The 24,448-nt window shown below is 42.0% G+C and overlaps 1 protein-coding gene across 1 annotated transcript in view; it reads left to right on the top strand.

Annotated features, from left to right (window-relative positions):
- CDKL3 (cyclin dependent kinase like 3) overlaps positions 1–18,620 on the top strand; it is a 61,421-nt gene extending 42,801 nt beyond the window's left edge. The window contains exon 13 of the mRNA XM_074313519.2: positions 18,488–18,620. Within this exon, the coding sequence (XP_074169620.2) occupies positions 18,488–18,520 (33 nt within the window). The 3' untranslated portion in view covers positions 18,521–18,620. The remainder of the gene's footprint in view (positions 1–18,487) is intronic.
- Positions 18,621–24,448: the final 5,828 nt, after the last annotated feature.

Below are 24,448 nucleotides of genomic sequence, written 5' to 3'. Positions count from 1 at the left end.
AACATTCAGGACATCCAGGGTAATACGACGACAGTTCTGATGGCCATTCCAGAAAGAGTTCCAAAATTGCTTTGAAGGGTGGACTCGGCGCTGGCATTGGTGCATAGCTTCCCAAGGGGAGTACTTCGAAGGTGACTGTAGTGATATTCAGCAATGAGGTGTGTAGCACTTTTTTAGGATGAGTTCGTGAACTTAATTGTTAGACCTCATTTGTCTATTCCACTAACAGATTAAAGGGGGAGAGACGTTTTTTCAGTTTCTGCAGGAAAAAAGTACTTGATATAATTGAATATCCATTTTGATAAAAGGTGGGGGAAACCCTTCTTTTTAACTAGGAATGAAAGGGAGTTTCCTGAATCTGCAAAAAACCTACAGCAAATACCATATATTAAAGAATGCCTTGAAAAATCAGCAGAAAGGATTCCTATAACAACTGCTTCTTTTCAACAGGCATTAAATATCATAAAGATGTCAGCTATTCACAAGGAATTTCAGTAAAATCCCAACAGGGTTTGCATGCGCGTGTGCGTGTGTGTTTTAACAGATCTTGACAATTTCATTCGAAAAAACAACAAAGAATTAAGAACAGCCAAGACATTTAAAAATAAGAACAAAGTAGAAAAACTTGCCCAATCAGACACCAAGACTCACTATAAATTTGTAATTAAGACATCATTGAATTGGTATAAGCGTATAAAATAGATCAGTTGTACTGATAAAAAGCCTAAAAATAAACCCATGCAGGTGTAGAAACAATACATGATAGAAGTGGCATTGACGATCAGTGGGGGAAGGATAGACTATTAAATAAATAGGACTAGGACAATTGGTAATCCACATAGAAAAAAAGGAATTGGATTCTTGCCTTATACCAACACAAAACATAATTTCTGAAGCATTTAGGACTTAAATGTGAATGGAAAAACTGTAATAAAACTTTTAGAAGAAAGTCTAGGACATCTTTGAGACACTAGGATAGATACATATTTCTTAAGACACCATTAGCAAAAGAAAACTATGAACAAATTTACGTATATTAAAATTTAGGGCTACTCTTCATTACAGAACACCTTAAAAAAAGTGAAAAGGCAAGTCACAACTGGGAACTTATATTACTTACATTATTATGTCTAGAATATATAGTAAATTCCTTTAAAAAAGAAAAAGAAAAAAGACAACAAAGCTCCCCAAAATGAGCAAAGGACAGAATCAGATATTCCACCAAAACAGGAAGATGAATAGCCAATAACACAAGAGTCTCAGCTTCATTAGTAAGCAGGGAAATGGAAAATAAACCCACAGGTTGTAGTTCCCACTCTCACCCAGTTGGCAAAAGCCAATTGTAAACGCTAAGGGATCTCTTATACATTGCTGGTGGGAGTGTCGATGGGGTCGAGCATTTTGGAAAGTCGGGTATTATCTAGTCACGTTGTAGATGGGCAAAGCTTGTGTCCAGCTGTTCCTCTCCTTGATGTTTATCCTAGAGAAAGTCTTGCACATGGACTTCAGGAGATAAGTATATGGATGTCTCGAGCAGTGTTGTTTGTTATAACAGAAACTGGAAACAATCCAAAAGTTCATCAACAACAGACCGGACAAATAGAGATATATTTAAAACACACACACACACACACACACACACACACACACAGTGAAAATGAATGAACCGCAACTACATGCATCAATATCAATCTCACATCTTTCACCAATAAAGCAAGTCACAGTATGATTCCACATTTATACATTAAAAACATGCAAACTTTTATCTTAAAATACACAACATATGATTATATTATAAAGAAAGGCCAGGAATAATAAACACAAAATTCAAGATAGCAGCTCTGCCTGCTCGGAAAGTGATCAGAGAGAGTGTACCTGGCCCTTCAGTGGTACCAGTAATGTTAGGCTTCTTGAGTCACTTGGGTTCAAGGAAGCTTGTTTTACTATTATTCTTTAAGCTACTTATACTTTTCCAATATGATATTTTTCATACTAAAAAAGTATTTTAACAAAAAACACAATTCTTACCAGCCGGGGGTGAGGTAAAGATGGATATTGCTCTTGGAAGTCAATCCAAAAAGAGCAGGACTTTCTAGAACATCTCCACAGATAATTATCCACATTTTCTGTTTCATTTTTGATTTTTATATATTTTGTGAAATAATTCAGAAATACACAAATACAGAGAATAATATAATCACCACCAATGTGTCCATGACCTTATGTCAAACTTTACAAAAATATTTGAAGCTCCTTATGGAACCCTCCCCAATTACATTTCCCTTCCCGCATCCTTAATAACCACAGTTCTGAAGTTTATATCTGTCATTCCCATGTTTGTCTTCCTAATTCTAGGGAAAAATTAAAAGTTTGTATTGTATTGTTCGCATTGTGTTGTTTGGCAGGATGGCATTTTATATAAATGGTATCATTCAGTACATATCCTTCTGCAACCTTTTTTTTTATGTTTGTCCGTGTTGATATGGCAAGATTCTTTGTATCCAGTTTTCATTTGTTCCCAATGCTCCAAAAAATTACAGGAAATTTCAAATATATACAAATGTAGAAAGAGTATCATAATGATTCCCCATGTACTCATCACCCAAATTTCACAACGACCAATACGTGGTCAATTTTGTTTCCCCCACTTGCTCCTCCCTTCTGTATTATTTTGGGTCAAATCCCAGGCTTCATGTAATTCTTCTCTTAAATATTTCAATACTGTATGTATTTCTAAAAGCTAAGGCCTCTCTTTATAAAGACATGACTATATCCCTTTATAACAGCTATTAACAGTTTCTTAATATCAGATCAAATATCCAATCAGTGGTCAAATTTCCATATTTCTCTTATTTTGACATTTTGTTTGAATCAAGCCTCTGTTTTATTTTTTTAATCGCTGATGAGCTATTCTGTGCAAGGCATTGAGTGAAGTGCTGTTGAACAGGTGTGAGGATCTCACTGTGGGTGAAGGACAGCTTGCTCATTCCATTGATGGGCTGAGAATCTAGACTTCCTCAGGTGGCTTATAGAAACCAGCAGCCATTTTCACCAATGCCTGGTTTGTCCATCACTGATAATCATTTAACCTGTAATAATGTTGGGTTTTGTCCCTTTTCTAGACCTGTGTAAAGACCTCCTGTAACATATCTTTCTTCTTAACACCCCACTGGATGATTATGCAGTTACTAAATATTTATTACATCAAGTAAGACATAAGTAATACTTCTTTATTAACTAATAATTCATGCTACGCAAATAGTAATTTCTGTCATCTCACTATCCATGTTCGTCCTTGAAACTGAAGAAGGGTGTGGGATGAGACAAAAGAGTGAGGCGATGACCAAATGAGATAGTGTTACATGGAAGTAGATTGTAACCTGTTAATTGCTATGCGAAGGTAGTTTTTATAGGACAAGCAGCCTCATCTCTCACGCATTTAAATTTGTTCTCACTGCACTTACACCTCCTCCCTAGTCCACCTGTCTTCCTTTCAGGCTGTCACCCATCATTTGGGCTCCTGCAACCTGGAATCCTCTGCCAGGTCCGTGGTGCGGTCTTAAAAGGATCCTTATTGTTGGCACACAGTGCTTATGTGACAATTTGATTATCTGAGTCTCTTGGGTTTTTTTGTTTGTTTGTTTGTTTTTTTGTAAAAATAAGAATTACTTGAAGTGGGAAAATGAGGCTGCTGATGCTAATGATTAGAAGCATGGGTCTCATGAACGTGAGACTGTTAAGACAAAAAGAGCTCCTTAGGGGTACTAAGAGCAGTGAATCTTTAGCCTCCTCTGGACTCTTCATCACATGCCAGCTGACAGATTCAGCGGTGAAGGAAAAAAAAGAATATCTACCAATGCCAGAAATATATTGTCTGATTCTGTGATTAACATGTGAGCTGTAATTATGGATTTTCTAATGTTTTTAGCTTTCTGAGGATGAACTATCCTTAAAACATTGAAGCCCCTTGTTTGACCACACATGTGACTTTTAAATATGTTTCAGAAACACAAAATCACCCATAATTGAATAAAGCTTCCTCTCCCACAGTTACCCACGGGGCTAGAACTCTGGGGGCAGAGTGAGGAAACCATCCGAGTCCTGCCACAGGTCCCAGTGCGCAGCCAGGCAGGCGTAAAGGGCAGGAAGAGAAAGGGGGCGGTCAGCTCTGCCCAGGAGAACAAGCCACTCCTCTTCCATTTGGCAGCCCAGCATGATTATTTCATAAGGAACCATCTTGATGACATGTACCCATGGTCATGGTCCAAATATGCTGTCCAGCTGCATTGTTCCTGCCCTAGTAGGTGTTGTACGTGTTATCTTCTGGTATTTGGGTGAGGCAGGATCCTGAGCAGTCTCACTTGAAGTCTTGTTGGCGCTGAGAACCTGGCACTGACTGAAAGCATCTTTTAGTACAAGAGAAAGTTAGGACTTCAGCAGTTAGGACTGCCAGCGTTCTGCAGCTGAAACCCAATGACAGTCACTGACCTCGTGGTCTTGACCTCTACAGGCAGGGTTAGAGGAGGCAGCATGGATGCAGCCTTCACCCTGCGTTCTGCCCTTGAATTATAAACACAGCAAGAATGCACAGCACAACTACATCATCATCAGGAAAAGGAGACTAATGCGCTGTAGCCTTGTGCCATGTTTTAGATCCAACACTGTATTTATTTTGGCAAAAGCTTTGGGAGCAGAGGAAGTCATAGTTTTATCATATCATTTGAATCTGACAAACATCACCAATACTACTTTTCCTTTGATAGCCCCCTAAACTCAGCCACGTTCAATTGTATTTCACTGTATTCACTCTCAAGAGGTAAATTCTGTTTAGTAGGGGAAATGGTCCCTGGATTAAAATCTAGCTCATACTTGGAGATTCTTCTGTAAAAGAGAATCTCAGGGAAGCAAAACATCATAATAATGATAATGAGCCACAGCTTTATTAACGAACATTGCTGACTTGTTTTTGAGCTGCCAGTGTCTGTTTGCTAACTAGCTTGTGAGCACTTGTATGGCAGAGAACCAAGTTTTATTCATCTTTTATTTCCCATGGCATTTAGTACATGGAGGGATTCAGTAAAGTGGAACAGAGAAAAGGTGTATCTAAATAATAGTAATACACGTCAGAAAGTAGTTAGTGCTGAGAAAGAGGTATGAAGATCTGTGGGATCCCCGAGGAGGGAAAGATGTCTTTCAGCTGGAGGAATTGGAAAGGCATCAAGGGGTGTTGTCTCTTGACTGATAGAAGGACCTTACTGGGTTGAAATAAGAGCCATCACACACTGGATGTGTATTATATGCCTGGCACTGTGCTAAACATTTGACCTGCTTAATCCACCTGAATCCTCTCAGCATCTCCATGAGAAAGGTACTATCATTATCCCCATTTTAGAGCTGAAAAACTTGTGGCTCAGGCTGATTAAGTGATTTTATCAAAGTCACACTGCTGGTAGTTGACAGAGCCAAGATGCGATCCCGCGTGACATGCTATACTGTCCCTTATTCTAGGAAGTTATGTCAGTGGTTTAGTGTTTGGGAAAACATGGAGCATGTTCTAAAAACATTTAATAGTTGATGGCTGGAGAATGGAGTATGTGGAGAGTGGAGAGCAGTGGGGAATCAGGTGGTTCCAATAAGTCAGGAGCGGATTTCAGAGAACTTTGGATGCTATACTAAGGCATTGGGGGGGGGGGGGGTTGGAAGGTGATGGAAGCATGAAATGCCTATCAGGACTAGATGTGTGCTTTCGGAAGACAGCTCAGTGGGAAGGGGCAGGATGAGAGGCATCAAAACCAGTTAGAGGGTGACTGCAGCAGTGGTACAGGAGTGAAAAGGCATGCACAGACACAAGAAAATGTGATTTCCTCCTGTAAGCCTAGTTGGGATTGTTTCATTTTAAGAAAAACAGAAACAAAAACATGTTCAAAAATCGAGACTCACAAAGCTTGTAAATTAGGGAGTAATTATTAGCTTTACAAAATGCTCTCTATTTGAAAGCGTTAAAAATAGGATTAGGTTTAGAGAATTATTTGCACCTAAATTTTGGGGAACTGCATAAACCAACTTATGTTTATGTAACAGTCTTACAGGAACATTTGTCAATCATTACAAAGGAATATAAAGAGTGTGTGTGTGCGTACATGTATAAATGTATAAAAGTATATACATTTTAAGAAAGGAAAAACTGTATTAAAATTGTAATATTCAATATGTACTGATAACAAAAGATGAATACAAGTCACATTTGACTTCTGCAATTACAAGAGGTGTTCAAAGTGGTTACCGTCAGGATCCAGATACTTCTGATTACGGCGACACTGTTTGGTAGACTTCTGTGGCGAGCGTGTGAACTGTTCCAACACCACAGCAGAAGCAGCAGGACTTGTTGCTGTGCGAGGTCTCTGGATCTTCCCTTATACACATCACACACAGCACCATGCGTCTCAAACTTACCACAGATACGTGCAATCGTTAGGCGTGTTGGAGGTTCTGTTACATACTCACGCCACCATTGTCAATATACTTCCACAATGTGCTTGAATTTCAAATACCACCCCAAAATGGTCTTGCGCTCCTCGAACGACAACCGTGCTTCCGCCATTTTCTCTGACTGCTCTGCCTGTCACATGGTGATGCTAGCATTCATTTGATTAACACCATCTTTTGAGCGAACATCATATTACACATTGCTACTGTAATTCAATTCAACTTTGAAAAGTAATACATAGATAACATCTCTTAAAATGTGTACTTTTTTGGGGGGACAGCTGGTATATATCCCTTAAACAATCCTTCCTCCCTTTTTTTTACATGAGTCTTCTTTCTCTTCTAACCCTTTTGAATGCCACTGTTATTACATGTCCAATAAATTCCTGAACTATTGCCAAAGAAACAGAAACCGACAGAATTAGGCACCGGACAACTCTCACAGGTCATCACTTCTGCTCATTCTGGATCTACAGGTAATTCCCTCGCCCATGCTGCTCGTTCACATTCCCGAGCTGTGTGTGTAGCTCTCAGGCAACGTGTGACAGGACGCCATGACACTGACTAATTACACAGAGTCTCTACTTGTCCAAAGGGAATCCCTCATGAGGAGGCAGGCTCTCTAAGCTTCCTCTTAGGAGGATTTCATCCCATGACTCCCTATCCAGAAGTGCAGACTAAACAAATAGTAAAAACTAGGTTCACTGTGAGAGCTCGTCACCCACTTTCTGGCATCTTATCAGCAAAGCTAGAGACGTGTCTGTTTAACTGCAGAACCTGTGGGAATGGCAGTATTTCACATCTCCCCACTGGTCAATATTTGTCACTTGCTGCCTAAAACATGATCACCTGGAAATTATGACATTATTAATTTCAAGTGTGGGAGTGATTATGCTAAATAGGAGTTTTTATCTTTTAGAGATACATATTATATATTTATAGATGAAATTATATGATGCCCAGTATTTGCTTCGAAATAGCATAGAATGGGGAAGTTGGTGGGGGTGCAGATAAAATAATAATCGCCATGAGGTGGTGATTGTTGAAGCTGGATAATGGGTGTGTGGGGTCATTATACTCTTCACTATACAAATTAGTGAATAATTATTAGCTTTACAGAAGGCCGACTTTTGTATATGTTTGAAATTATACATAATTTTTAAATGATCAGGCTAGGTAGAGGGCCAGACTAAGCAATATTTAGATTCTAGGTTGAGTATTAGAGTGAAAAAAGGAGAAATACTGATGAGGAATTGTTTCTAGAAAAATGTGCATGCTGTGGGGACAGAGCCCCAGAGAGCAGTTTCCAGGCTCTCAGCCTCACGTGGAAAGGTGCTGGCTCGGGTAGTAGATGGCCGTCAGCTGTGGCTAATTGACCATCAGCTGTAACCAGTGAGCCATTGGCCACTAATATAACTGCCGCGGCTACCTTGGGGAGTCCAGTCGAGGAGAGTCGAGGGAAGTTAGAGACTCGGTCGGTTGGCAGAAAAGCAGACAGCAGGTCGCACATCGTGTGAATCCAGCCGCCAGTGAGACTACAGTGGTGTGACTCCCCTACCTATGGCTCCGTGGGTGTTCCTTTTTGGCCTCACCATATCCTGCGTTCTCATGTGGGGAGCGGGAGCTGAGACCCCACATGACACCCCACGTGACACATGCCCAGTTATTTCTCTTATTTAACATTTTTTTAAAATTTGTCAATGACAGTTGACATACAATATTATATTTGTTTCAGGTGTACAACGTAGTGGTTAGACATTTATATACCTTACAAAGTGATCCCCCCGATAAGTCTAGTCCCCATCTGGCACCATACAGAGTTATTACAAATTATTAACTATATTCCCTATGCTGTACTTTACATCACTGTGACTATTTTTATAACTGGCATTTTGTCCTTCTTAATCCCTTCCCCTTTAGTAATACCTCTTTTTATTGCGTAGCACACTATTCAATTCATCACCTGTCTCCTAGCCTACATAACCTATGATTCATTTCCTATGCATTTGCCTGTGCCTTTTATCTGTATTCCTAGAGTTTTTTCACTTCCGGCCTGTCTCTCCCATTAGATAAATAAACTCATCATAGCAGGACTTTTCATGTAACAGCCCCTCACTCCACGGCCTGAGTACTATGATTTCTCAAGACTGATAAAATAAAATGTTAAAGATAAGAGATCAAACACTGTAAGCCAATGTTTTTCACAAGGCTTGCAAAGGGACGGTGATTATCTAAATGTTTTATGTGTCAGAAACATCTGAGTTCAATTCAATCACCAACAGTAATTCTCTCTCAAGCTAGAGGGAATGAACACATCATACTGTGTCTCCCTGTAAAACAGAAATAATCTAGTCTCAGGGTAGAGGGGAGGGGAAAATGAGGGAAATAGAGATGAGGATGGCAGCCATGTTCTCCAGGGACCCAGTGGTTGTTCCAAAATTCATTCCTAAGTAATGGGGACTGTGGGCCAGTCCCAGGTGGGTCTGTGTCTCATTGGTGTGGCTGCAGCACCACGGCATTTCTTCTGAGTAGGTGAAATTGATGCCAGAATTCTGCAGTAGCTGCAGCCCCTTCTCTTTTAGCATAGAGTTCTAGAAAACGCTATTTCTGGGGAAGGTCATAGCATCACTTTAAAGGTTATTCAAAGGCCCTGAATGTGCAGGGACTAACAGCAGGGCTCATACGGGAAACCTGGTCTCAGGACTGCTGGCCAACTCCGCACATCCTATACAGAGAGGTACCCTGGAATTTCTTTTGAAAATTTTAGTCTGATCAGAATTAAAGGATAGGTTGAGTGCCCCGTCTAAGAGCAATAATTTCTAGTTAGGCTTTCAAAACAAAGTTTAGGGAGGTGGCTTACCCCTTAAGCAACCTGCTGAGACGACTGAGGGAACCGCTCTGGGGAAGTAGTGACGTCATCAGCCCTTTCTGGCCTCCACACTGAAACTGGAACTACACTCTTGGTTAGGAAATCAAGGAGGAAGTAAGCCGACTCATTATTGCTTAAGGAACCTGGTATGCGAAGCTAGGGTTCGCTAGCTGTTGGCTGAGGCAACAGAGGGGAACTTTCTCATGCATGTGCTGGGCCTCAGCTGGGAAGAGCTGGGGAGCTGCGGCTTGTGCTCAGAGCTCTAAGGAGCTCGTGGGAACTGCAGTGGTCTCTCTCTCCTCTGTCTGGCGTTGTTCAATTCCTTTGGGACATTTTCTCTAGGAGAAACCTTTTACAGTAGTTCTGCATGGATAATTGACAAATATGGCTTTGACACAACAGGCAAGATTTATTTGATTATTTGAACGTTTCTTCCAGTAAATGGACTTTAACATTTAAGATTCCCCTTCCCTTGACCCCCTAAAAGTGGTAAAAAAAAAAAAAAATGAAAGTGAACCAGGCCCACGGTCCAGGGAGGGTAGATATAGAGTAAGTAATCTGAGCTCTTGGAATCCTAGGCAGGCTCCAAGCTCTCCTTTTTCCTCTAGGAATAGGTTTTGTTCAGTTATTAAGAATAAAAAATTCAGCTTCCTAGGGCATCTGGCTACTCTCCTGAAGTGTTACCAGATCTGAAAGGGACCTTGGCCTTTCCCTGTTTGTAAGCAGGCATGGCTTGAGTCTAGACTATTCAGTCTTCTGCTCTGTTCCTCAGAGGTCGCTGGAAGGAGGTGAAATTCCCATCCTCTTGCCCACGGCCTTGTCCAGGCTGTGTTTCCTCTTTTGTCAAAGATTTCATTAGGAGCCAACTCGAATCTCCCTTGTCTTAATTTGGGCCTATTTCTTCTTGATGAGTCATCTGGTGACACAATAACTTCTTGATCATTATTAAGTAGCTGCTCCTCTAAATTTTTTAATGAGCCTTGAGCCTCTTAGAAGAAAGATACTTTCAAATCCAATTTAAAAAATACACAAATAAACAAACTTGGAATCAAGTAGGAGGGAGGGTTGGAAGGGCAACCTGAGAATCCAAATCCTATCTGAAGCCTTGCAGTGAGCTACAGGAGCCAATTCTGGTCTATGTTGTTCTTTTTCCGCGCCCCCCCCCCCCCAACCCAGCTTTATTGAGATACAGTTGACGTATAGCATTGTGTAAGTTTAAGGGGTACGATGTGTTCATTTGATACACTTATATGTTGCAAAATAATTACCTTCTCCATCACGTCACATAATTATCATTTCTTTTTTGTGGTGAGAGCACTTAAAATCAACTCTTGGTCTCCCTTATGCTTAATGATAAAAGACCAGGGGCCTGGGCTAACACAGCAGGAAGAGATGCTGACTCTGGCTTCACACGGAGTAGAAGCCACCCCAGACGTCTTTGAAGGGACCATCGACAAGCCACTGATGTGAGTTAGTGACTCCTAGGATAAAGGGACGGGGGTCTAACCAAGAGACACGTGGGAACAGGCAGTCTCCAGGACTCAGAGGGGGTGATGTATTTCTGGCACAAGGGCTGGAAGGGCATGAAGCCTTGCTGGAGCCATTTGAGAAGGATAAGTCAGGCCCCACTAGACGATGGACGCCTTGTCCTGGGTGAGGAAGCCAGGCCATTTGTGAACCTCTGGATCCTTCCTGTCATGTGGCAGTCATCTCCAGGTTTTAACTTTTGCTCCTCTTTCTGAATGCCAAGCTTAAGTTACGGTTTTTGTGTCACAGGGCCACTTTGTGGCCAGTTTTCCAGACCCTGATGTTTGTTAATGCACACAGCTGACTTGTACTTTTGTTCCTCTGCATTATGTCAAAGCCCCGCTCCTTGCTTATTTTCAATTGCACACAATAACGGTAGTGACAGTGCTATTCAGTATGGATCACATTGTCGCATGATTGACTGTCAGCCAGGCTTGTAATAAGTACTAAAGTGTAATTCGAAATTCACAAGCACAATCCAGAAATACAGTAATTGTTTGATTGCTAGGATCCGCCTTCCTCTCAGAAATCTGAAAATTCCATTGATTCTTTTCCTGAAAAATCATACGTTAAGCCTCTGCCTCCTTTTAGAAATTCTCGTTGTGATTATCCTCATTTGACAACTGAGAAAACATCAGCAAGAAAATAGCAGCTTTCTTTATACCTCAGGTGTTTGATTTACCTCCGCGCACAGTTATCTTAGAGGGTTTAGATGTATCTGAATGGCCACTAAGCATTTCTGATGGACTTGAAACCTGACCTGTTTAAAGGAGCTGTCCTGGATGATTGAATCTAAGCCTGCTCAGCTGACCTTGAATGAGAACTGTCTCTTCTTATTTGTGTCTGTCACGGGTGCTCACCAAGGGGCAAAGGCAGCATGGCTCAGGGACACATGTCCATCATTTGTGGCCAAGCCCCTCAGAAATGCTGCCCTGTGTACAGGAGGCCAGCCATTTCACCTGTGTGTTGTGACAGCGGCATTAAGGGAAAAGGTGTTTCTCTGTCTCCTCCAAGACAAAGCGAGTGAGTGAAGTGCCTAGGCCCTTGACCTTGGCCTCAGGCAGGCACGTCTGCTCTGCCTACCACCCATGTGTTGTAGCCATGCCTGATTCCCCACTTCCCGTGGACCTCATAACCAAGCAGTGGTGCTCACGCAGACTGTATCAGCCCAAGTATAAAGTGCTCGAGCAATGGGGCACTGCGTGGTCACAAGTATACACATATCCTATGATGAGATTTCTGTGGTCAGTGGATACCCTTCCGTGTACCAACCAGGTGTGATGTTGCAGACAGTGGAAACCCAGTGGAAGTGAGAATGGGGGAAGGTTTGCTGGCCGGGCCACTTCTTACAGTTGCAGATTGTTCCCTGAGCAAGACTCCAACTGAGAGGGTGAGTAGGGGCTGGAACCCAGCCTGAGATCCCCCTTGTCAAGCCTTGTGCTTTACTGTGGGGCTGTATCCTCCAGGAGGAAGGAGGTGCCTTTTCTAAGGTACATAAAGACACCATATGGACGAGAAGTTGTCTAAAGAGACTGCCACATGGGTCCCAAATGGGGTGCACATGAGGCTGCTCATGGCAGCACTGTTCTGGGTGGTGGGAAGCTGGGGGCACTGAGTGCCCATTCCTGGGAGTGGCGAGGCCAAATGTGGTGGCTCCCAGGGTGGGGCCTCTGCAGCAGTCAAGGATTGGGGATCAGATGTGCATATAGTAAGGTGGATAGGTCTTTAAAAAGTGTGGAGTGGGGGCAGCCAGATGGCTCAGTTGGTTAGAGAGTGAGCTCTGAACAACAGGGTTGCGGGTTCTGTTACCACGTGGGCCAGCGAGCTGCACCCTCCACAACTACATTGAAGACAACGAGCTGCCTGCCACTGAGCTTCCGGAGGGGCGGCCGGATGGTTCAGTTGTTTAGAGTGCGAGCTCTCAACAACAAGATTGCTGGTTCAATTCCCACATGGGATAGTGGGCTGCACCCCCTGCAACTAAAGATTGAAAACTGGCGACTGGACTTGGAGCTGAGCTGTGCCTTCCACAACTAGATTGAAGGACAACGACTTGGAGCTGATGGCCCCAGGAGAAACACACTGTTCCCCAATAAAAAAGTTAAAAAAAATAGGGTGGAGTGGAAAGAGTGACACAGAATGAGATCTATAACACAGTGCTATTGATGTAAATGAAAATACATGCAAATGAGACAACAGCACACATTCCACGTGAACACATACAAGCCAAAAAGTGTAATTAAATAGAATGGTTGTTTCTGCAGAGATGGGGGGAATAGGAGTGAGACTAGGAGGAAATACATGCACACATACTTAAAACTAAAGAACTGTCTTGCATGGACCAGTTATGGTATAATGTGCCATGAACTGAAAAGTGTGATTAACTCTAAGTTAAAAATCAAGTGCCCTGGGCCTTGCCACGTGAGGCTTTCCTCAACCCAACTGTTGACCACTAGCATGGCTTGATCAGCATGAGCACAGCTTTTTAATCTCATTTACTGAGGTTTATATCTGGACATGTATGAGCTGCCTTATAACATGCTGGCTCGTATCAAACTCAGGGATGTCTGATGCTGCCCTGGTCCTTAAAATCCTTGGAAAAGACCTTGCCTTATCTATATAATTTTATTTTCCTGATAGCCGTAAACATAAAGAAATGAAAGCATTTATTTCTGTAGGGATTTATTCAAATTCTAAAAGTTATGATAATGAAGAATAGGGACTGCAAAGAAGAAAAGAAAACTCTTAATTCTGTTTGGACTGGTTTCATATAACTCCTGTATCCAGCCAAGGCTGGCAGTAGGTGGGTCAGACTAGGCCTTCGGTCACTGGGACACAGTGTCTTGGCTTCTTCAAAGATAGGTCTAGAGCATTCTAGACCAATGCAATCAAAAAGTACCTGATGCTAAAAGCTTGCACCATTTAAAAATATATTTGAGTAAACCCAGCACCATGTTTGAGATATTTCTTGGCCAACATTCTGTGTGCAGCTTAAACCAAAGAAGACCTAATATTCTCCAAAGTAGCATCAATAGGTACCCAATAAGTGTAAGGCAGATTGAATGACCTTTTACCATCCAGTCAGAACACCTCTTCCCCATATGGTGTCTTATGTGTATTAGAGAAGGTGCCTCTTCCTGGCAGTGCAGCCAGGCACAGGTGTGGCAGGTAGAGCTGGGTTTCAGCCCTCCTTACCTCTGGGTTGTTCAGGGCACAACTACACAACTGTAGGACATGACCCTGCAGACAAATAAACTTCCCCCTTTCTCTCTTCCGTTAGGTTTCCATTTGCAATCTTTTTCCCGGTTGGTGTAGGAAAGGCAAGCTTGATTCTCCAATCACCAAGTGGAGCAACACTACCTCCCATCCCACATGCTCTTCTGGAACCTTGTCCCTGCCCCTGTAAAGGTGGAGTCTGATTCCATTCTCCTTGAGTCCATGTGAGCTTGTGACTTGCTTGCAACCCACAGAATACGTCCAAAAGGACACTGTGATTTCTGAGGTTAGATCAGAAAAAGTGATATGACATTCACCTTGCTGGCTGGAATGCTCACCCTTGGATCCTTCAGCTGCCATGTCAGAAACCTGACTACCCTGAGACTGCCATGCTGTGAGGAAGCCGTGTCCCACACGGAGAGGCCATGGGTAGGTGCCCTGCTCAGCAGTCCTCATTTTGGAGTACCCCAGACTCAGACATCAGACATGTGAGTCAACAAGCCCTCGATGCTTCTGGCTCTCAGGTGTGAAGTCATCACCAGACTCTGACTCTGCCTAGCTGAGGCCCCAGACGGCTTGGAGCAAAGAGAAGTCGTTTCTTCACTGTGCCCTTTCTGAATTCCTGACACACAGAATACATGAGCACAGCAAACTGTGGTTGTTGTATGCTACTAAGTTTGGGGTGGTTTGTTACACAGCACTAGTCACTAGAAGATTCATGATCTTTAACATCAAAATATAGAGCAATAAAAAAAAGAGGGGAAACTGTTATAAATTAAAAAAATTTTTAATTATAAACTAAAAGAGACAGAAGAGAGAAATCAAAAAATACAAATGACATTGTTTGGCTTCTGATTAGAATAAACCATTACAGAAAGACAGGAAAATCAGCTCAATTTAACTTCTGACTGGCTACTAGATGATATTAAGGAATTATTGTTCATTTTTAATATGTGATACAGTGGTTATTGGAAAAAAGAGTCCTTATTTCTTACAAACACATACAGAAGTATTTAAATATGGAAATATCTGCGATTTCCTTTTAATTGGTTTTAATATGGAGATGCGGGAGGGGTGGGGTACCAATAAAACAAGATGCCCACATGTTGAGAATTGTTAAAACCAGACGACCAGTACATGGAGGTTTATTATATCATGTCTCTACTTTTGTGCATGTTTGAAACCCCCCATCAGAAAAAGTTTGAAACAAGAGAGAGTGGGGGGACTTCTTGTCCTCTGTCCCAGTCTTCCAGGCCATGCTTATGTGTTTACACGTGCCAATAGTTTAAATATATCGCTCCTCTTATAAACATGGCTGCTATATGTACTTCTGGAGTCTTCTTGAGACCCAGGTCCCTATGTTATTCTGGGGATTTCTGGCAGAGAAATGGACTAGCAGAAGAAAGTATATTCTTGGGCAAGTGTGTTAGGCACTCCTCAAATCAGTTTAATGTTTGGCGGCTAGAATTCCCCTTGAAGACACACTCCCCTCACAATCCCTCGTCTGGCACTACGGTATACTGAGTGGCATCCATGAAGTCCTGGAGAATTGATTTGAGTTAAGAAGCCTGGTTGTTCAGATTAATTCATCAGCTTACCCTGAAGATTAGGTAGTGTTCAATTCTGAACCTTGCAATGTATCTGTCAGCAGAAAGACAGGTGAATAGGCTGCTTGTTGCTAGGCAGACGACGTCTTTTGGAAGGTTCTTCTGTTTGCCTGTGGATTCTCTCCCTTGAAGAAAAACTGTTAACTCGTGCTGCAGCCTGCTGCTCTCTGCTCGGTTTTGGCTACGTCACTAAGCCCAAAATAGAAAGTTCTTTTACTGCAGAGCCAGGAAAGAGGTTTAAATTTATCAATTCAAATAACAAAGGGTAGCATTATCCCGGCTATTCTCCGGTGGGGGTTTGGGGAGAGAGAATGCCTGCTTCATCAAGGAGTGATCTGACACTGGCAGGAGCTGGAACCAGGAGACAAGCTCCAACTGTGGTGAGTTGGGCTTGTTTCCCATCCTGGCCCCCCTCACTCCCTCCTTCCAACTGTGTCACCTCTTTTAGGACATGGGAACGCGACTGAGCCACTGGGGAAATTGCACCGAAGTTATCAGACTGGGAACAATTCTCTAAGCCACGTCCCTTCTCTCTCAGCTTTTAGAGGAGTCAGTATCTTCCCACAAAGTTAAACAGCAGGGGGATATTATGTTTTGCTATCAAATGGTCAAACATTTTCAATGATCCTCAGAGTTGGAAAGGGTTTGGGGAAATTGGCATTCTCACGTGTTCCTGAAGGAGGGTAGACTGATGCAGCTGTCTGGAGAACAACCTGACATCCTGGATCCATGGTGTACCAGATGTGGGTCTAGAGGAACTCTCCTCTATGGCTGCTGGGACTATAAACTGATTCCCTAGACAAACTCTTGTACAACAGGGGACATTTACAGGAATGTCCATAGCAGCAGTGTGAACAAACGCTAAAGCTTAGAAACAATGCATTTGCCCATCAGGGGGAGCGTGGATGATAAACCATAGTACATTTATGCACTAGGGTGTTTTACATCAGTCAGAATGAACTACAGTAAAATGCAATTATATGGATGAATTTTATAACAAAGTAACAGTAAGTGAAAAAAGGTCCTGAAATATTACAAGATATCTTTTTTTTATAAAGCTAAGGACAATTTTTAAAAATTACTCTTTAGAGATATCTACAGATAGAGTAATAACTTATATTTTAAAAAAAGCAAGGAAATGAACATACGATTCAGGATGGTTCCCGTGGGTGGGGAGCACGGGGAGATGGGGTGGAAGACCTAATGGTTAAATATCGGTTATTGTTGAGGTCCTAGCCTTTGTTTTGGGTTGTGAATTCACAGGTACTGATTACATTATCAAAATTAATGAATTTACCACCCAAATTAATAACATTAGGTCATCAAATACCAATTATGTGTCATGAACCAAGGATTATGGTTAATCCAATTCTGTGTACCTGACATTTAAAAAACAAAACAAAGCAAAACAAAACGCCTTTGACACCATCATTCCACTTTTAAGCATTTAGCTTAAGGAATAAACGGGGATGCCCACACAAATCTACGAACAAGGACACTTATCGTCGCATAAATGTAAAAAGAGGACACAATCTGAGTTCCAAGCTAAGGGAGTGGTTACATAAATTGGGTTTCATCAATATGCTTGAAAACTCGGTAGTCTTCTAAAAGTACTATTTTCTAAAAGTTTTTATGTGGGAAAATACTCATATCAGTTGAATAAAACAGGTTACAGAACAGACATACACAATATGAACCCAGTCTTTAAGTTCCCATGAGTCTCGTATATGCGCGCGCGTGCACACACACACACACACACACGCTGGGAAAACTATACATCAAAATAGTCTCATCCCTGGATGTTGTGATTGTTTCTTCCTTAAACTTGTCAGTGGCTCACAAATATTCTACAGTGATCATTAATTCTTTTACAACCAGAAATAATTTTATTATAAAAATAGATGTCAATAATTAGTAAATGGAGTACTTGTTATGTACTAAGTGTTTTACATGGGTTAATTTATTTAAAGTTTATAGCCCCGTGCAGATTATACTATTATAATCCCCACCTTACAGATGAAGGTACTGGGGTTTAGGGGGCTAAATAAATTGCATGAGGACACAGAGGCCATAAGAAGTGGTGCCTTGAATCGGGCTTCTAGGGGGCTCTTCAAAGGGTGGCCCCGATTGTAGGATCTTGGACTCCCTGGTGTGGGATGGCTCCATCAGAGAGAATGATCTCCCTGAGAATAGTCCTGGGAACTAAATAACCTGATGTGGAACCTGCAATCCACAGAGAAAGAGGCCCCTGAGCGGTGTCTGAGCTCAGCCCCTGAGGGTTTCTGACGAGCCCTTGTGGGAAAGGAGACCCCAGTGATAGGAGAATTGATTGGAGAGCAGAGATGTTTTACTCCTGGCTCCGGCCAGTTCTGACTCCCACCAACCACTATAGCATTGGCGTCCAGCACTCGCTTGGAGAGGAGGGGGGCGCTCTGGGTGCATCTAGGGTTGGGACAGAGCCAGGAACTTAGCTGCGGTCTCTTCTCATCACTCATGCTTTAAATATAAGCTCTGATGTGAGCAAGGCGCCTGAGATAAAATGCCTTTCTCAAGCTAAGCAGGCAGGATCTGGTGTCCAATTTGGACAAGACAGTGGAAAATAGACTCAGGGGGAAAAAATCCCTTGGCCTCAACACCAACACACGGGAGTTGAAGAATTTGACACCTTGACATTGTAGAATAAACAAATGTAGGCATGGTTTCCTATGTCTTCTTCAAAACATCTAGAATAGATATAATTTAAGAGAGAATGATTTTTAACAATTAGTTCTTCTCTTCTCAGCTGAAGAATTCTGGATTATCTTTCAAGATGTAGCGCAAGCATCAGATTTTGTGGAAATACTTCCCAGGCTGCCCCAAGCAACAAGGCATTTCCTCTTCTGTACATGTTTAATAAATGATTTGTTTACCTGTCAGATTGTCTGCCTTCCCCTGCTGGAGCATAAGTTCTGTGGACCGTGTTTATGCACCTTTGGGTTTTCCCTGCTTTCCCATCACCTCCCCCCCCCCCCCCCCCCATGTATCCCTATGCCTGCCATGTGGTCAGTGCTAATTAAATGTGGTTGTTGGAACAGAAAGCTACAGAGGTTTGGAGTGTGATGTTCTAGAATTCCCGAGCTGGGAATTCAACCCCTTTTTGCATCTCTGATACTGGAGAGAATCTAATGAAAGCTAAGAGCCTTTCCCCAGAAAGAAAAAAGCACATGCATAAAAATAATTCCATATTGTATAGCAGTAAACACACACACACCAGCACACACACAGATGAGTGCATCTAAAACGGGAAATCTGAATAAGAAAGGTGGGTTATATCACGATCAATATCCCTGTTTTGATATTGTGTTGCAGTGTTGCAAGATATTACCATTGGGAATCTGACATTTCTCTGTATTATTTCTTACACTGCATGTGAATCTGAAATTATCTCAATGAAAATGTCAATTGAAAAAAACCCAAAATTCCTATACATTATCCTTTGGGACTTGATGGATCCCCTGAATCTATCCATGAATCCTAATTTGAGAATTCCCAGATAGTGTCCATTCTTTACATTGTTGGAGGGGAGACTGAGGGGAAAAGATGTGCTCAGAGTCATACAGATTGTCCGTGGCAGAAGTGGGGAGAAGCCCAACTGTCTTTTCCTTACACTACACCTGGTTCCTGGGAGTGAAGAGAGTGCTACTCACATTGTGGTGTTTACTTGACTTACAGGCAAGACAAACCAATCAGGGTAACTGATATTCTCTAATGTGGGGAGAGAGTAGGGCAATTCGTTTTCAGAATTGTTTGGTCTTTGTTTCTTCTCACTGCTTCCTGGGCTGCCTGTGCTCAGCCTATGAATTGGGAAGGATCTCATTCCTAGGAAAGGTGGTTGGGGAAGGTGTAGCTCATGGACCAGCAGCAGCCTTTTTTATTCTGATGCCAAAAGAGGAGCCAAATTGTGCCGGTTGGTTATCCCAGCAGGCTGGACAAATGGAGGAAGGAGTAGGAGAGAAAGAAAGACAAGAAAAAGAAAGAGGGTATATCAGGAGAGAAGGGAACAGAAGGGCATGGTACAAGAAGACAGTGGAGATGGGGATAGGATGGAGTAGGATTGATGGGGTGGGTTGGACCAAAGGCCACTCACTAAGCTGCAACCTGCTCTATCCTTGGAAACTGCTAAGCATTGAAAGTGCCAGATGGTCCAATGATTAGGATGGTCCTTCCATGAAAATCACTTGCGTTCTGCTGCTAAAGGCTGTCCAGTAGTTAAAGAATTTGGGCACTGAACCTAGACTGTCTAAGTTTGAACCCCAGCAACTCTACTTACTCGTTATTTTTACCTAGTACAAGTTCCTTAGTCCCTTTATGCCTCAGTTTCGCCATCTGTAAAATGAGGAAAATGATAGTAGCTGCCTCATAAGTCGGGAGGAATGAATGGTATAACACATGTAAAGCACTTAGAAGACTATCTGACATACAGTAAGTGCTTAACAAATGCTGACCTTATAATAGTTACTACCTGACAAAGGCTTATTTCCTCTTTCTTATTTCTCCAAAGATGAAGACATTTGATTAGCATCCTTCCTCTAAGAACCAATTATCAACCTGTAAGCACTAAACTACCCATCAGTTTTCTCTTTTCTGCATACACTGTCTGTTCCTTTTTTTTTTTTTTTTTTTTTGTGTGTGGACCGAACTCCCTCACCATCCACCACAATCAGAATTTAAAGATGAGCACACAAGTACCTGGGAGTCAAGGGGATTTCTCTGTCTGGTGTTCCCCCTGTAACAGTTCCCCCTGTCTGGTGTTCCCCCTGTAACAGCTTAGGAAACAAACACTCGTGAGAGGGGAGAGTTTGTTCTCCGCCCACCGTTAGGAGAGCAGTACGGCCCTATCCTTCTATCTTTGCAAGTGAATTTCAAAGCACTGCTTAGATGCCTCCATACTTGCAAATTCACTTGCTTTGGGGAATCTGATTTCTAAATCTTGCCTGGAGTCAAGCTAGAGCACTGGTGAACTGGATAATTTAGAAAACAAAGAACAAAATGTAAACAGATGTTCCCTCTGGCTCCCTGTAAAAGACCCCTCCCCCACAGTGTTTCTGGGGGGTCTTTTGGGAACGCTTCACGGGCTCACCAACAAGTCCTCCATTCACACCTCTCTGCTCTGACAGGTACCAGGTCTCTGTGCTGTTTCTCCAGACCCTGGGGGATTCCTGCTAGTCTTCTAGGCACTCCCTATCCAGACAGACCTGGAGTCATCAAAGACGACTTCAAAATGTGTGAGGCTTGAACTGATCTTGAGTGACGAGGAGGGTTCACATAGATACAAGGGACTCTCTGGAGAGCAGGGACATGCTGAGCAAAGAAGTGAAAGTAAGAATGGAATGGATGAGTGTAGCATCGGTCTGGGAGAAGTGGGGGAGGGCAGCTGAGCTGAGGGGAAGAGCTTTCAGTGAGAGGGAAGGCAGAAGAATAGGCTCTATTGACATGCTTTGTGAGGAGGCCATGTGAGAAGGCCACAGGAGAGGTGAAACTTCTTTTCACAAGAAAGTGGGGCCCTTGCGTAATATTCCAGAATGTAGTGGAACACTGAACAGAACTGTTGGCTGCATGTGCTTTGGGCCTGTGATTCCCCTAAGAGGTACTTGGTCACATTTACTCAGATATTCTGATGATTTTCTTTTCACGATTATAAAAGCACTATGTTTTCATTACAGATGAATCAAGTAACTAAAAAGAAAATAAAAAACCAATCCCACTTGCCAGAAGCAACTGACGTTAATACCTCTCATAAACATATATTTATAATACATATTTGATAAAATTAGGATTATAGCACACATGCTGTTTGACAAGGGACTTTTGTTCACTTAATAATATACTGTGAATAATATTGTCACTAAATATACTTCTATGATAAGATTTTGGATAGGTGCAAAGTTGGTGACAGTATTTTTAAGGTTTACCTAGCCTTCTGGAATGATGAACTTTGCCTTCCATTCCAGAGAGGTTGTTGTTTTCTTTCCTGTAGTAGAGAAAAATATTTCCTCTGTAACTGAAAATGGTATCTGGACGTCAAGGACATTAGCAGGGGACATGGTCATTTCTCTTTTTCTTTAAACTGCAGTCGCTAGGGGAAAGGGCTGTAGTATATCTACGGCAAAGATCCTGGCCACAAAATTTTGGCCACATTCATAAAGTTCTCATTCCAGGTGAAAGGGCAATAAAGTTGAATTTTTCTGAAAATCCCAATGGAGAGCAACAGGGATAGATATCAATGGGTTGCAAGCACCATCGCGTATCCCGAGTGCAGAAATCTTCTGGTAGTTAAGCAGGTCTAGTTGGCCAGATTAGGGCAGGTTTCTCATGGGCTTGACTGCTCAGGTCTTTATTTTGGGACGTCTGAGGCATAGAAGGCCTTGATGCGAAGAGCATGTTATCAGACATGGCACCCTTTCAGATATAGATTCTGAGCTGACAGGCGCATAAAACCGATGAGCTGTATTAATTCTTGCATTTATTCCTCAGTGATTTTCTCTCTATGCAATAAGCCTTCTAAATGTTTGCTCGATGGTAAGGGAAGAGAGGGGTTTTCTTTTTTATCTATCTCTACTTCTCTTTGCTTGAATTTCCTCCCTCATTTCTACTTCACCCAATGGCTTTGTGTCTATGTGATGTTTCTGACACCGTTAATTTCTGTTTTCAAAAACCGCTACGTATTTCATGGCAGGCATCAAGGGGCTCTAACTGGCATTAGAGGGTATTTAGAATCAGAGACCACTTAGAAATAATAATAATGCCTAATACCTACTGGACATTTATTATATACCACATGGTGTTTTACATTTATAACTTCATTGAATTCTCAGAAGAATCCTATTATTTGGCTGTTACAATTATCCCCACTTTATAGATGAGAAAACTGAGACTCAGAAAAGTTAGGTAACTTGCCAAACTTCACACACTGAGGCAGTTGCAGAACCAGAATTCAAACCAGGTCGATCTGATTCCAGAGCGGCTTCTTACCTACACAGCTCTCCCTTCTGTCTCAGTAAGTTTAGAATTCAGGGAACTGGAAGGAACAAAATAAACCTAACAGAAGACCAAGAGAATGGCTGATAAGATACATCGCATTCCTTCTTCATGTTTAATGTTAATTTTAATCTGTTGGCTTAGAGCGCGTATTATAAAGTTATTTGCTCAAGGTTATCTTCTTCCCACCCCACCCCATCAGATGATTTTTATTTAGAGCTATGTTTGAACATCATAGGCAATAGTCGACTCGCTGTATACTGAACTTGCCATCTGAGCAAAGACTCTTAAAGCATATTTGCTTTATTCACTCTCTGGTTTTTGCCAAGAAATTAAAAGGAAATTTTTTGTTTTGTTTAACTTTTTGTTCCAAGTATTCCTCAGCTCTAGAATTGAGACAGTCAGGTCCAATTAGTCAAGACCAGACTAATCACACTGAATTTTCAGCTCCATTAGCTCTTTTGAGTTCTACAGGATCAGAAAACATTCTAGATTTCTTCTAAAGGAAAAGGCATTCTGATTTAGTTCTATATTGTTTATAATCATGTATGCTTTACTTCACTGCTTGAATGCTAGTAAGAGCTTCCTAGAATTCATTGCTTAAGAAGTCACGGCATCTAATTATTTGGCAGGATGTTTTAAGTATATATAATTATGTCTTCTCTCCATTTTGTGATGGTAGTAAACCAAGTAATCTGCATCAGGAGAAAATAAATAATACCTACATTAATGCCAGCAACAAGGAGCTCACAGCACCTTGGAAAAACCCACTCATTATAATCTTAGCACATAGAGGGTGCTCAATAGTTTTTAATATACCAAAGTCACATCACCTCCACCTTTGTAGATAAAAGAACTCAGGTAAAGGAAATCATATTGACCCTATTCCATATTTCAATCCTTGTGTGAGCGAGGCTGAGATCTTGCACTTGAGAATATGAAGTTATTTAGGGACAGTAACTACAAAACATGGCCAGATTTTCAGCTAACAGAACACTTCCTAGTCTAGTAAATTAACTGTATTATAAGCCTTTGGAGAGTAGATCTAAGGTCCTTTCTTGGGTATACATACTCCTGGGAGGTACACAGGGAAAGCAGAATTGCAATTTGCAGCCTGGGAAGGCTAAGCCAGTCAGCCTGGCCAGGCAGGTCATCTTTGATGATGGAAAATTTTCAGTCCCTCCATTAGTTGGTCTGGGCCTCCAGGGCCTTCTCCTACAGAGCTGCAGTGAGCCCTCTCCTCCAGTACATCACTGAGCACTTGGGTGGAACAGAGTCCACTGCTGTTGGGGATAGGAAGTCTGGAAGACAGGACACCAGGGTCAACGCTTGCCTTACGCTTTAAGGTTAAATGCCCTTTGCAAAACTTCTGTCAGATTCTGTGGACATCATAATCTCTCTTCTGTCTATCTATCTGCAGACCATTTTAAGAGTACTGTTGGGAGAATACAAGTTCCACCAGGGCAGGGACTCCTCTCTTTAGAGGAGGCATATAGCTAGCCCTTTACAGCGCCAAAGACAGAGGGTGCCAAAAAAATGCATACACATTTTAAGAAAGAAAAAAAATGTACTAAAGTTATAATACTCAATATATACCAATAACAAAAGATGAATACAAGTCATGAATACACTTTTTTAGCACCCCTGGTATTTCTGTGAGTGCAGGAACAATGGAATGTGAAAACATATGGCAAACCTCAAGGAGAGTCATAGCCAGACCAAAGTC

Source organism: Rhinolophus sinicus, chromosome 5, assembly GCF_057876585.1.
Source record: "Rhinolophus sinicus isolate RSI-liver-muscle chromosome 5, RSI-T2T, whole genome shotgun sequence".
Lineage (NCBI taxonomy): Eukaryota > Metazoa > Chordata > Mammalia > Chiroptera > Rhinolophidae > Rhinolophus > Rhinolophus sinicus.
The sequence above is the reverse complement of the archived record's forward strand: the minus strand, read 5'-3'. Positions and strand labels throughout refer to the sequence as shown.